The sequence below is a fragment of the Sorghum bicolor genome, chromosome 9 (genome assembly GCF_000003195.3).
Source record: "Sorghum bicolor cultivar BTx623 chromosome 9, Sorghum_bicolor_NCBIv3, whole genome shotgun sequence".
NCBI lineage: Eukaryota > Viridiplantae > Streptophyta > Magnoliopsida > Poales > Poaceae > Sorghum > Sorghum bicolor.
Genome location: NC_012878.2, coordinates 48992134 through 49006411, shown reverse-complemented (window position 1 = coordinate 49006411; position 14278 = coordinate 48992134). Strand labels below are relative to the sequence as shown.

The 14278-nt window shown below is 41.5% G+C and overlaps 1 protein-coding gene across 2 annotated transcripts; it reads right to left on the bottom strand.

The window, feature by feature from the left end:
- On the bottom strand, positions 1-13451 carry LOC8085123 (squamosa promoter-binding-like protein 9). 2 transcript variants are annotated; one of them, XM_002439745.2, is made up of 10 exons: positions 12496-13433; positions 10326-10498; positions 8827-9080; positions 8612-8686; positions 8431-8538; positions 6683-6800; positions 5843-5978; positions 3688-3862; positions 1949-2509; positions 1-627 (listed from the first exon to the last, which is right to left on the bottom strand). In XM_002439745.2, the coding sequence occupies exons 1-10, from the start codon at positions 13188-13190 to the stop codon at positions 328-330; spliced, it is 2595 nt and encodes an 864-aa protein (XP_002439790.1). In that variant the 5' UTR covers positions 13191-13433; the 3' UTR covers positions 1-327. The 2 variants fall into 2 exon arrangements, with proteins under 2 accessions (XP_002439790.1, XP_021303295.1); XM_021447620.1 differs by lacking the exons at positions 1-627; positions 1949-2509; positions 3688-3862 and adding an exon at positions 3891-5001 and having other exon boundaries at positions 12496-13451.

Genomic DNA, 14278 nt, shown 5'->3' with positions numbered 1-14278 from the left:
TATTGCCAATACTTCAGACCTACTCTTTGCAGCAGTGCAGCTATTTTTCATTAACTGATGCACTACTTTAGCAGTTTACATACCCAAACATTAGCAGCTCAGAACTTCCGGCGCTTGTACTTACAGTCTGAAAAACAAAAGATGCTAGTTTTGCACAGGTGGAAAAGCACCTGTATGTTTTTTACCTTCCCAAAAAAAAAAAAAAAATCAGATGCATAAGCTATGCCTCAACAAAGCGCATATGATACAGAGGAGAGCGGCACGGGAAATTAGAATATCCGATCTAACATCAACTATGATGCGGAGTCATATCCGATCTAACATCAACTATGATGCTGAGTCACTCGACAAGTATCTCTTCACTGGAGCTGCAAGCACCCCTACCCCATGCGGATGGAAAAGAACAAGACAAGCTGTGAAACACAAAACAGCTGCAACTACCACAGTCGTGACAAGTCGCATTCTCGTGGCACCACCAGGATAAGTAACAATTAATGAGGGCTTAAGCCACCTAGCAGTCATATCAGGCTGGCAGCAGTGCCGGTGTGAGACATCTCTAGTCACAAGTGGCATAGTTTCTTCCTCATCAGCTGAGTTCAGTTTGTTATCACCACCAATATCAGTGTTCTACAAAGAGTTCCAAACATAAATTAGTTAACATGGATACCACAAAAATGCAGAAGCTCAAAATAATACTGCTACAAGATAGCATGAAATCTATACTTCCATGAAAGGAAAGTAGTCTCTGCCATCAGAGTCTGGGGGCTGCTTGGTTCCTTTGTGGTGGTGGTGCTGGTGGTGGTGGTGGTGGTGTGTGTGTGTCAACTCTATCTTCTTTCCAACAGAATCTAACTGCACTGGTTCTAGCTTGGGCGCCTAACTATGGATCATAAATTTGTCTGATTAATTGAACTCAGATGATAAAATAGATATTGAGGCCAGGGGCAGTGTTGCCGAGGCCCCATTTGATCCTAGGAATTGAATTCATTTTAATATAATCATAACTTAGACACATGGATTATATTTGTATATTATTGTTGGCTATACGGAAGAGATACCTATGTGTTGCATTTCTAGTGTAGGGGAGCGAGTTGACGAGCGTGTTATAAGTTGCAAAATAGAAACATAGAATAGTGTAGAATCAATTTCAATCTCCTACCCTATGAATTTGAGATAGGTTTATATGTGAACTTTGGAAAGTAGTGGAATATCAAATTCTAAGCCATGTAGCCTAATTGATTTAAGTAAATTTCAATCCTCCAAATGAAAGGATCCAAACGGCCTCTAAGAGAAATATAAGCCTATAAAATCATCCCTAGGAGAAAAATAAGACTAAAAATCAAAATTTGATCTATTTTGAATCAATCCAGCCCCCCTTGTCTAGTTCAGCACCCCCTGCACAACTTATATGGCTACGCCATTGATTGAGGTTACATACCCAACAAACAAATACATCTGCATACCCTACCACATTAATTTTGTTCATGGCAGAGTATATTTCGATCATAAACAACTAAAGCTTTTGAAAAAAAAAGATAAAACTTGATGCATTTTTCTTTTTCTCAAGCTGCATCTTTGATGTATTTTCATAGGTGACAGATGGTGAAAGGGCACAGAGGTAGCTTCATATCATGAGCAGGAAATATGACATGATTATATTTCTCTCATGGGCAGTCGCTGTTTCCAAGTTCGTCACCCCAATTTCTCTTAATAGCATGAATAAATTAATTAATAGTTGTTAACGATAGATGCTTTGGCTGACTTGGAATGTCAATACCGAGCTAGGGGCAGCTGGTAAAATCTTAGGCCAAAAATCTGGGCACGAACCTTGAGTTATGACAGTAGGTTGGTATATGAAAATGTTTCATTGAAAGTTTCTAGTTACTTATTCAGCCTATTTTACATTTTTAATTATCACAAAAAAACTTTGCAGCATAGTAGCACTTACTTCACTAGCATGTGGCAATGAAGCACCTAAGCTTGGCTGATTTGGAGAATTAACAATAATGCCTCCTGTTTCAATCTGTGTTTTCTCATCATGGTTAGCTCTCCGTTCAACAATGTTCCGAGCATGGCTTACATATCCAAGAAATGTTGTTACATGATCTTCCAATCTCCCCCTTTCCAAGTTTGAAAGAATCTCTGAACCTATGATGGTGTCCATTGACTTCACAATTATTTCCAGAACATTGATGAAATCATTCTGTATCAAGAACTTCAAAATGTGTATCCATCTCTGGATATTTGTTGAACTCAGCACATTCTTAAATTCGTCAGGAGTAGTCTTTCTGATAAGCCATCCAATGTCTATCAGGAATCCAGACATCACAGAACTATGAAGTTTCCGACGCTCATGAGGATCAGAAGAAGCACTGAGTAACTCACCAAGTACATTGTTTTTACTATAAGAACCACAAAGAGCATCCTGTATCCTCTCTAGTTCAGAACACAACTGTTTGCTACCAAAAAGGATAGGAACAAAATTTGATAACCCAAATATGTTTTCGACCTGCAAAAGAGAATCCATATAGTCTAAACATTAAAAGTTCAGTAACCATATACAGCAAACATAATTTGTTAAACTGACAGTGGACCATTGTCATGTACCCAGATAAATGGTAATTGCTGAAACATTGTTAGTTAAGACTATGGAACAACGACAAAGTATTAGCTTGTTGCTTCTTGCGCTGGACAGTTAGCAACAGAATGAATCAGTCTTGTATCCCTATCCTGATGTTCAAATGTTTTGATAAGGATGATGCAAGACACAAACAAATTTCCCAGTAAAATAAACTAACAAGTAAAATTTGTTGTGAGGTCCTCTTTGAATTATGTATTCGGAAGTGTTGCTCTACTATGAAATTTTAATTACACAGACTTCCACTAGAGTACCTATCAACCTACTGGATAAGCTGAAGTAAATCACACTATTAGATTATAAAGAGAATTCATCATATTTACTGAAATTCTTTCAGAAAATCCAAACTACACATCATCACTGACTTAACCAATCTGATATGGATACATTAAACAGCATTCAATTTGAGAGGGAGGGGGCAATATTAAGTATTAAAAGGTGTTCAGTTATATTTCTTATTGTTTTATCATCTCATATTCCTCCCTCACAAGGCAGAACTCACTGCCACCACCGCCATCGTCCAAGCCGCCCATGCCAAGACACGGACCAACCCGCCACAAGAAGCGCTAGGCAGCGGCGATGACGAGGTGGATCCCATTAATCCCTTTCTCTGTTTTTGGGTACGTCTGGTGGCTTACCAACCAGAAAGGACAACTGAGAGAATACAGCCTCGGAGTCCACCAACAAGCCAGCTCTCTTTCTCTGTTTTTTTGGTACGGCAAAAATCTTGTTGGCAAAATTTTTGGAGTTGAAATTAATAGCAGATTTTGTTATGAGTAGATGGAGATGCCCTCCTTATATCTTAACATTGTAGTTTGTTTCAGGTCTAGGAACATGTAGATCAAACTCTGCAATGAGCAGCAATGCAGCTTACTAGAAATAAAGAGACAGACAGACAGTAACAAAGTAATCCCACAAACAAGCCTGACTTGAAACTAGATTACAACTTAAAAGCATTGGATGGAGAAAAACATTTAATAAAATAGGATGCTCCAGACTATAGTTAAATGATGAAATTGGTCAAAATTGCCAATGAAAACAATACTTACTTCCACAAATGCAGGTCCATGAATATCTGGTCTTGATTGAGTAATGTTAATTCGGAAAATTTCGTGTTGAGAATCAGGAATAAGATCACCATTCTCAACGCGGTCAAAGGTATCATGCGATGTTAAACGGTAGCAATCATGCTTCAAATAGTCCCCATCAAAAGACAGAAGTGACCTACCATGAGAACAAAATTCAATAAATTCTTCATCCTTCATAGCCACAATTCAAGCAGACAGCTGTCAGCTAAGAAATAGATTCTATACAGGAAAAAAATTCACAGATTGTTTCACTTTATACAGACTAGCAAACATATCCATGTGTATCAATTTTGCACAAGTGTCATGGTTGGTTATAAAAACAAATTCAACAATACGGATGCATGGTGTATAAGGTATAGCTACAATTGTTTTATTAAAAGAAATCAAATCCTTTTTGCTACATGCAGATTGAGCATAACCACATCCAATATAACACATTATACATAGGTATTATGTAAAACCAAATTACAACATAAAGAGTGCCTTTGTTGCGTAGAAGCCAAATACAAGCATCATTCCAACTTCATGGATTATCTATATGATTCGGACAAGAGAAGACTGGCTACTGCTGGTGATTTTGGAATCCAAAGGGTGGCATTATGCTTCTTACATCTCATAGGAATAAATGCTGTGCTAAATCTCAAACATTCATTTGCTACAGAATTTGGAATGAGAATCATGAAAAGAACAAACATTAAACTTTTGGGAATTACTTGTTCTATTCCATGCAGAAAGCACCAATTTCTAGACATTCTGTGCATGGAATATGACAGGATGAAATAAATTGAGCTTTCAGTGTTTCTTCGGATTGATCAGAATACACTGAAGTTCAAGAGTGTTCTTGTAAAATTTGATCAAATACACATGGTTATTGAAACAATAGTTTTTGTTTTTGCAACATAGTAAACAGCACAAGTTTGCCTTTGACGCATTCATAGGTATATTTTGGTTGTGAAATGAAATCAATACAAGTAAATTTATTCCAATAAAAAATAGCAATAAAATAAAATCATGTAAGTTAACACCAAGAATGTCACAACAGAATATGTCAGATACGCCCCCGTGTTTTTTTTAGTGTCATATTTCGTTGTGGTGCACAGACCAAGGTGGAGATTAAGTCTGTGTTCCATCTGATTAAGCCACTTCATACTGAGCGCTATGCAATTATTCACAGCCCTCCCAGCGTGGCTCCATGCGAGCCGTGCTCACGCCCACTGAAAATTCTTAGCGCTCGCCAATGTCCCGCTGGCACTTGCGCAAGGGAGTAGTACTACCCTGCATGGCTGCATGCAGATTTAATGTACGCGGAAGAAATGAGGTGGCGTTAACTGCGCAGCTCTCCAAATTAAGCGATTAGACCGTAATACGACATCTAATTCCGACGTTTTCTAAAAACCAAATACGACACTTAATAAAAAACAGAGGGAGTATGCTAGTAAAGTCATAGTTCCGCTAGGCGCTCGCCTAGGCACGACTAGGCGCGACTAGTCGCGAATTGGAGGCTCCCCGCCTCGCCTATGGGGGTAGGCGGAACCTAGGCGGCGGCGGCGGCGGCGGTGGGGGTGGAGAGCATCCGGCGGAGCTTCGGACGTGCGCAGACGGCGGCGAGCGCCGCAGGCGCGGGCGCGAGGAGAAGACAGTCGCCGGCGGGGAGGAGCAGCGCGGGCGACGGCGTGCGCAGAGAGAGGGAGCAGCGGGAGAGGGCGGCGGCGGCGGGCAGAGTCGCGACTCGGGGACTCGCGACGCGGCTTGCGGTTGCGGGGAGACGGGGGGTCACGGGGGTAGAGTTGGGCTAAAGTGGGCCGTTAAATGGGCCTTTTATTCTTTCTCCCTTCCATTACTACTACTTATCTATTGTTTTCTCTTTTCTTTTAAGTGTTTATACATGTATTAGTCACCGCCTAGCAAAACGCCTAGGAACGCCTAGGCGCGATTACTCCCGACTAGGCGCTAGGCGGAGGGTCAGCGCCTAGATTCCGCCTAGCGCCTAGCTGATCTTTGAGTAAAGTTCAGCATAAAACAAGGTTGTCCAACATCCAAGCTATTTTGTAGGGGTTCAAGTATTCAACAGATACAATGGCTTACTGTTTCCTAAGGATTACAACAGAGCTTGTACCTGAAGTTCGGTTGGTCAAGAGAACTTCCATAAAGGATAAGATCGCCAGGTTTCCCTGCTTCAAACCATGTTGGATGAACATAATCAATCCTTGGGGCTTGTACATCTAATCTGGTACTCATCAGTGTTGCTCCATCTTATGTTCAACCGATAAAAGAACAGATTATTAGTCAGGTATTTATTTCATGATAGTAATGGAAATGCAATAAGCTACTGAATTTAACTATACAAGTTCCCTCATCAATTACAGTTCAACATGAGATGATTAGTTTTATGATAATAATAATGTGCCTGTAAGTATAGGTCGCAAGGAGTCTTGCATCCAACAGTTGAAGAAAAAATAGATTGTAGTCATGAGATAAATAATCATTTGTGTTGGAGGACAAAGGTCTCTGAGCAGGTACTACCGTAATAGCACAGATAAGATGAAAAAAAAATGTTTTCCCATATGCACAAAGCACAACTAAAAACTTCTAAGACAGCATACATTTACAATATTACACTATGCATGTCAGTACAGGACACATGGAGCTTTGCATCCAAATATAGGAAAGTAAATCAGGTATCTAGTAATGTGAAATAAATGGCCATTCTTATGTGCTGAGGAAAGGTTTTTTGGCAAGGTGTTTGCACAGATAGTAATTAATAAGCAAAGAACATTAATTTTCATTGGTATAACTGAAAGCCGAACTTCTTCTGATAGCCCTGAGCCTGTGATTGATCCAAGGCAACGGATATTCACATGTACAAACACGGTAATTCAGGTACCATGTACAATTGATATAGTTACAAGCACTAATTATTATGTCATGCCATAGTAACAAGTTGCTGCATACACACCTTTTAGTACTTGAAATAACATGTTATTGACATGAATAAAGAAGGCCCCTTTACCCAACAGAAGACTGTTTGGGGAATTTACCAAGTTTCTGAGAAGATCTGCTGCATCATCTGATAACTGTAAAAAATTACACAGTTTATTAGCAACACATGGTTTTGTTTATGATGCAATCATAAATTGTTAACAATATAAGTGAAAAAAAATAAGAAAAGAAAAACTGCAAATCATCTAGAGTGAGAGTTCATCTACAAAATTAGCACATCAATGGGAAAAAGTCTAGGAAATCCTTGTGCATGGTTTGGAGGCTATGATAGGTGTTTTTGTTTTTAAAGGAAAAAAAAAGGAACACAAAGAAAACAAATTTCTGTTCAGAACTTCAGCTTGGTGCCTCCCCATCTACTTCAACAATAGTTTCTTCATTAAACCCTGCCCTTTTTCAGGACACCAACAACTCCAATGCACCCACTGAGAAACCTAATTAGCGGTTTGCCCATGTATTTTCCTTTGCATGGTGGCCGCTATTTTGATTGAGCAATTGAAGCAACTGTCTTCCCCTACTGTCAAATGCTGTTAGTTTAAGAAAATTAAAACAGATGGGAAAAATACCAGGATTTTTCAATAAAGGGTTTGGATATAAAGGTAAAGGTGAATAGAGCTTGAAGTAATTTTTCATTAGTACAACTGATTGAGTTCTTTGTTGTACAATTAACTACCTATTATGTCACTTCCGTTTACACAGTTCTCTATCTATTGCTTCAAACCTCCAAATAAATAAGCAATACAATGTGTACCAGGATTTTGGAATTGCCAGGTTTGAATTTTAACCTACGTGCTGTAGGTTAAATTTTTTGGTGTATACTTCTCATGAGCTTGGGATCATCAATATCTTGTGAAAAAACAATACAGTTTACTTTTGGATTTTCTATAATTGTCACCAGTTTTTTGAAAACAGTACAAAGTTGTTGCTGTTATACCAAGAAATGTTTTCTCCAACCTACAGGTTCCAGATAAACATTAAAAATGGACGCACGATAGATCCCAGGAACATATACTTCAAACAAACCAATCAACAGTGAACACATGACAACTAATAAATGATGACTGCCAAACTTCAGTGAGAATAATAATATATATCCATATGAAGGCAAAGTAATAAAAATAGAATACTTCCATTCTGATTTCTGCATGGTATGCTGGTAAAATCACAAAATAGTACGCTGGAATTTTTTGCACCAAATATATACTCCCTCTGCTCGCAAAAGGATACAACTATGGGATTTGTCCCAGTCAAAATAGCTTAACTTTGACCAAGTTTATAGTAAATAGTATTAAAACTTGTGTTGTGTCTCCAACTAGGTTTACAGTTTACTATGAGAATATATTTCATAATTAATTTAATGATACCTATTTTGTATTACAAATGTTAGTACTTTTTTATATAACTATAGGCAAACTTCAAATCGTTTGACTCCTCGAAAAATGAGAATTGCCCTTTTGTGATCAGAGGTAGTACTTCACTTTTGAAGTTGTTAATTAAAACATATGTTATTAGTCAGAAGTGGCAGGTGTTGATAGTATGCATGTAGTAGGAACATCTGTAATCTATCTGGAATGGGGCTACTATTACAGGTTTATAGCTAGCCGTTCATAACTGATACATGATAAAATAAAATAATACAAAACTATTCAGCATCTGTTCATTTGACTTGAAAAGATAACTGTGTTGTGTAATAAAAAAATGGCATACCTTGTCCCACATATGCTGCGGCATTGCAATAAATACAGTTAAAATAGTACAACCCGGACGAATGTAGCCCTCCAATTCAACAGGCATGCTAGCCAACCACTCGAAGATCTACACATTCACATATAGCATCCCTTCAAAACAATATAGTTCTATGTTAAATGAACTTATAGCAGGACCATACCTGGTGACGTAGGCGTCGAGGAAATTCTGCAGGATTCCAGTCATACAACTTGAATGAGATGCGCCCTGTTGGACACTAGAATGGATGGTATAACATTACTACAACCATTAGAGTGGAAGGAATGAGAAGTTTCATCAAACTAAACAGATTGCAACCGCAGAATCATACATATTAATATAAATAAACAATTTCATGAGAACAAAGAAAGGGCCTACCGAGGATGAATAGGCACTCTTGGTGTCATGCATTGGGGAATTGACAAGTTTCACACTTTCCTGCTTTGCACCAATGCAGGCTTCAACAGAAGCTGCAAAAGTCACTACACTTTTACTTTGGTCATTTTGCAAACTAGGTTGTGTACAGGTAGGTGAACTAAGCACGTCTTCAGATCCCACAGGTGTTTCTCGGTCCAACACCTTGTTGCTAAGAACGGTCTCAAGCATCTCACTGGTTGTGCCTTCCATGTTCTCTGCACAAAATTAATAAGTCAACAAAGATATCGTACACTGTACATTGTACAACACAAACTACAGAATGATCAGATTAAAATACAGTATAATAGGTTGTTTACTCGGACAAGACCATAGATGAACCCACACCATCGGTATATGTATCCTAACCAAATCATAAGTATTGACTATTGACTATTGAGTTAGACTGGACTAAGGAAAGCATGTTAACCAAATACTTAGATCCTACCTAATAAAATGTTATATAAACAGTGAAGCCATTTTCACGGGAAGTAAAATACGCTAACCATATCTTTGCAAGGTATTAACATGGAAAGCTTACTTTCCTTTTCTCCACTTTTTTTAAGCTTCAACAGTAATTTTGAATAGTAAGGTGTTGCTGTTATACTTAAAATAGAGAATACTCTGTTGTGGGCTTGTGGCAAACCTATAATTAGAAATGAGAAATGTACTTGTGACCTATTGATAGGTAAACAGCCATGAATTGCTCTATTTTCAGTGTGCATGTATAATCAGATAAATAATATAATAGGCAGCTCTCCTGCTGTTTTTTTTTTTAAGAAAAAGCTAATAGCTGCAATATTCCTAAGGCGGCAGGTCGAGATGTGGAAACTAGGCCCCTTCCTACCACCTAGTCACTTAGGTGAGGTGGTAAGGTTGGGCCAGGTGATACTGTAAACTATATTCTTGAACCATATATAGTATAGTAAAAGATTAAAAAAATGGAAACAGGCTGGGCCATCCTAAAATATCCAGCTCATCACCCTTGCTAGACCAATGAACCATATCTAGCAGTGCCACTTAGATCTCCCCAGCCACATCAAGGAGCGCTTCTTCCTCTATCCCCTTTGCTGCCACCACCACTGAAGGAAGCCTCTCTGTATCTGATCCCCTACCAAAGCCACCACTGCTGCCAGCTACTGCAGATCGGCCGCGACTGCCAACTCTATTTGAAACAACTGCCACTGCAGTTGACTGGAGGGCTGCACCAACCATCGCCACCAGAGCCAACAGAGATGCTAGAGGCTTCTGCTACCAGGCACTGCTGATTCCCTCTGGCTCCTCTTTGTATGTGAAACTCTCTTCAACTTCCCTCTCTCACTAATTTTGGTAAGGCGACGCTGGCACCTTGCTGCCTAGGCGACACCAAAACCATGAATAGCTGAACCAATGATAATAGTACTAAATGGGTAAAATAACTCTTTTTAAAAATTAGTAAATTTGAAGAAATTGAATGGTATCACCTTCTCTAAGTTCACCATCGCCACTAACATCTGCTGACAGATCCAACTGTTCATCTATTTCTTTATCTAATGTTCCTTTGGAATCAGGTTTTCTTCGTCTTCTTTTGTTATGCCGCTCCAACTTTCTTCTACAACTCCTTTTATCTTCATCAAAATCTAGTAATATATGGAACCTGAAATGAAAATACATTTTCAAAAGGAAGCTAAGACACAAGGTTATTACAGCACACCATAATTCAAATTATAGCCATGACAAAAATATCAAATCACTGTCTAAGTACCACTATGTAAACTGATCCAAAAAAACATCAAATGCTCAAATCAAGTCCTGCGGATATTCATTGGGAGTTATGGCACTGGACGCCATCACAGTGACCCATACACTAGAGAAGCAACATTGTCAGGAGGAATTAGCTTAGTCAAGGAGACCTTTAGTATGGTTTAGTCTGTTTCAGAAAAGTTTGAACATCAATAGTTTATACTCTATGAAATCTGGAATCCAATATGTTAGAATCAGTTAGTATGTTGAGGGGATCCTCTCTAAAAGTAGAGGAGTACCAATCTCAGGAAGAAATAAACCAGCACCTGTATATAGATTGCTCTCCCCAGCATGTCTATTGCGCCGTCCCAGAACACACTTATCTAAACAGTTACCTGATTTGTGGTTTGCAGCATGCCATTTCATGGAACTATGGAAGTGATGTTCCCAAGGGGTGTACCTTTTATGTACGTAAATTAGTTATGGCTTTTTGGGTTTCATCACCCCCTGTACGCCTATTTTGCATCCCATACCAAAGAGCTACCTCATTTGCTGTTTGGAGCATGCCTCATCATGAAAGTAAGGCCATCAAGAAGGTATACCAATTTAGTTCGTGAATCAGATACAGGGCTTGCAAACCTAGTAATTAACTGATTATGGTTCCCAATATGGTAATGCCTGCTCCAATCCAAATATATCCATCTTGCCCTACTCACACGTGTACAATACAAGTTCATAAACAACTTCAAGGAAACTTTTTGCCTCTTTTGTGTTTTGGCCCTATTAAAATTCATCCTAACTAAGGGAGTATGCAGTCGCAAAAAAAAGGGAGTATGCATGCCCCCAACCATAATTATGACTAACGAACAGTTCATCAGCCATGATCCTTCTCTCTTGGTTTCCTTTTGTTCTTTGTTCAGTTTGGGTTCATTAACCCCCACAAAACAGGAGTGCATAAGAGCAACCGGGTGTACAGAGAATCAAATCTTGCAATCGATAGGAGTGTGTCGTGAACTAATAACTCCAATCTTCTTTAGCGCTCTTTCCTGTTGTTACTGTAACTACACACTCTATCTAGTATCTTCTTCCTTAACAAGTACTCAATCGTGTTCTAATTCCAACACATGGCATAAGGATAAACACGCATAACACTGCAAAGTAGTCAATCCAATGGCATTTCTGCATTATTATCTGTTTGTTAAGTGACTCGACGTCCTTGTGCCAAGTTGCCAACACCATACACCAATGGCATAGGAATGGCATTTCTGCATTACTATCTGTTCGTTAAGTGACCCAAGATCCTTGTGCCAACACCATACACCAAAAGAATAAGCACCAAAGTGCACCATAGCTTTCCAAAATAACAAAAATGAATGATGAGTTTCATGAGTGAATACTGCACAATGTTTTGGTTACATCTTCATCAGCCATGTGGACATGTATCAGTAACTAATTCGTTTTGCTTGGCAACAGGACATAGTAGATTTTAAACTATATGGGTGCTGAGAAATGTACATTCTGCTACAATATATTGTCAAGAAAAAGCTAACACCAAGGCAAACCTTGAGAAGTAGACCTGTTCCAAAATTGCACCAAAACAGGATATACCCCTAAGGAAAGACTCAGAAGAAAAAAGAAAATTTAGCATTGTACCATAATGTCTTGATGCAATCTAACTGACAGGAGCATAAAAAATCCATGAAATTCTAATAAAAAAGAAAGCCTCTGAAAAACACAAAGTTTAAGTTTATACTTATCTTTGGATTAAAATCCAAACATCACGTATGAATTCTGAATCACTTTTGGATAAAGACGAAAGGCAATCAAACAATCACAAACGAACTTTAAACTAACTGATACGAATGTGCCAATTAATAAAACAGCTAGGAGTGGAGAGAAACTAGGGCTTACTTGCCGCACTGCTGGCAGTAGCGCTTCTGGACGCCATCGAGCATGACAGCAGCAGCGTGCGCGCAGCGCAGACACACACGGTGCCGGCGGTGGTACCCTTTCAGCTCCCGTATGTCGGCCTCACATCCAGGCACTTGGCACTTCATCTCCGCCGCCGCCGCGCGGGCAGCTCCTCCTCCTGCAGCTCCGGGGGCAGCGCCTGCAGCTGCCGCCTTGCTACGGCGAGCAGCAGCAGCTGCAGTCTTAGTCTTCTTCCGCGCGCCAGCCAGGAACTCCGTGGCCACGTCCTCCACCTCGGCAGCGGCGACCATCTCGTCCACCTCGGGGCACGCGCACGGGACCCTCCCCGCGAGGTAGTTCGGGCACACCAGCCGCGGGTCCCGCTTCCTGACGCGGCGCCCGATCCCCTGAACCCGAAGAGGCGGCGGCGGAAGCACTGGCCCCGGTTCCGGTTCCGGCTCCGGCTCCGGCTCCGGCTCTACCTCCACCGGCTGCGGTAGCGGGGGCGAGGCGGGGAGCAGTGGTGCCGTGGCAGCCTCGGTGGGGTCGGCTGCTGCTGCTATACCGGCGGCGGCGTCGTCCCACGGGAGGACCAGGGAGTCGTCATCCTGGACGACGAAGTCGAGGAGATTGCCCCAGTCCCAGATGGGCTCGCCGGCATCCGGCGCGCCACCGCCGGAATCGGGGACGTCCATTTCCGGAGATCGCCTAGCCCTAACCACCGCGCGCGTGCACGGCAGGATCAACCAACTCCGGCGATTTGGGAGGCAACCCCCTCACGATTCCGCGGAGGCGGCGGGAAGGGAAGGGAGAGGGAGGGGACTCGCGGTCGCGGGGTGGAGTTCTGGAGCGAATGGAATTGGTCCTGGCGTCGCAGTCACAGCTGGTAGGTGTGCGGCGCTGGACGGCCGGGGCTATCCCGCCGCGCGTGCTCGCTGACGGGAGGGGGCCAACCCACCCCAGACCGGTGTGCGGTTGTTGGCTGCGGGTGCAGTGGGAAGGTTGGCTGGTCAGGTTGGGGAATCTTGACGCCACAGCGACGTCCAGGCGGGGCCCATGCGTCGGGGTGAGGGACCGTGCGGTGGATCTGACCGGGACTTCCTCAAGTCCTGAACGGGCGGCCGGCGGCGCTTGTGTCGTGACCGTGAGGGGATGGCGATCTCTGGGCTGGGACGCGGACGGGCGGCTGGCGCGTGCCATCATGTCGACATGCGACGAATTCTCAAAAAAAAAAAAATGTCGACATGCGACGAGAGGACGACGTGGACCTCGTGGTCGACATCCATTTTTGCGAACCACTGTTGCTCGGTAGCCAACGGGGAGCGGGCAACCGGTCATGATTCTCTCCTTTCCTTTCCTTTCCCGCGAGTTGACTCTGCCCCCGTAAGGCCTTGTTTAGTTCAAAAACATTTTAGAAAATCGACACGGTAGCAATTTTGTTGTATTTGACAAATATTATCCAAATATGAACTAACTAAGTTTAAAAGATTCGTCTCATCAATTTCGACCAAATTATGCAATTAGTTTTTATTTTCGTCTATATTTAATACTCCATGTATACGTCTAAATATTTTTGATGTGATGGGGAATCTAAAAAATTTTGTAAAATTTTTTGAGAACTAAACAATGCCGGCTGCGTGCAATGCATGGACAATAGGCTGGAACTGTGCGTTTGGATTCGGGCCACAGCTCGCCTCGCCATAGTTGTGGCACGTCGTAGTTGAAATCGCTGCTGTTTAGTTCATGCGTAGGTGAAGGCAGCCACGAGAGCACCAGTCTCATT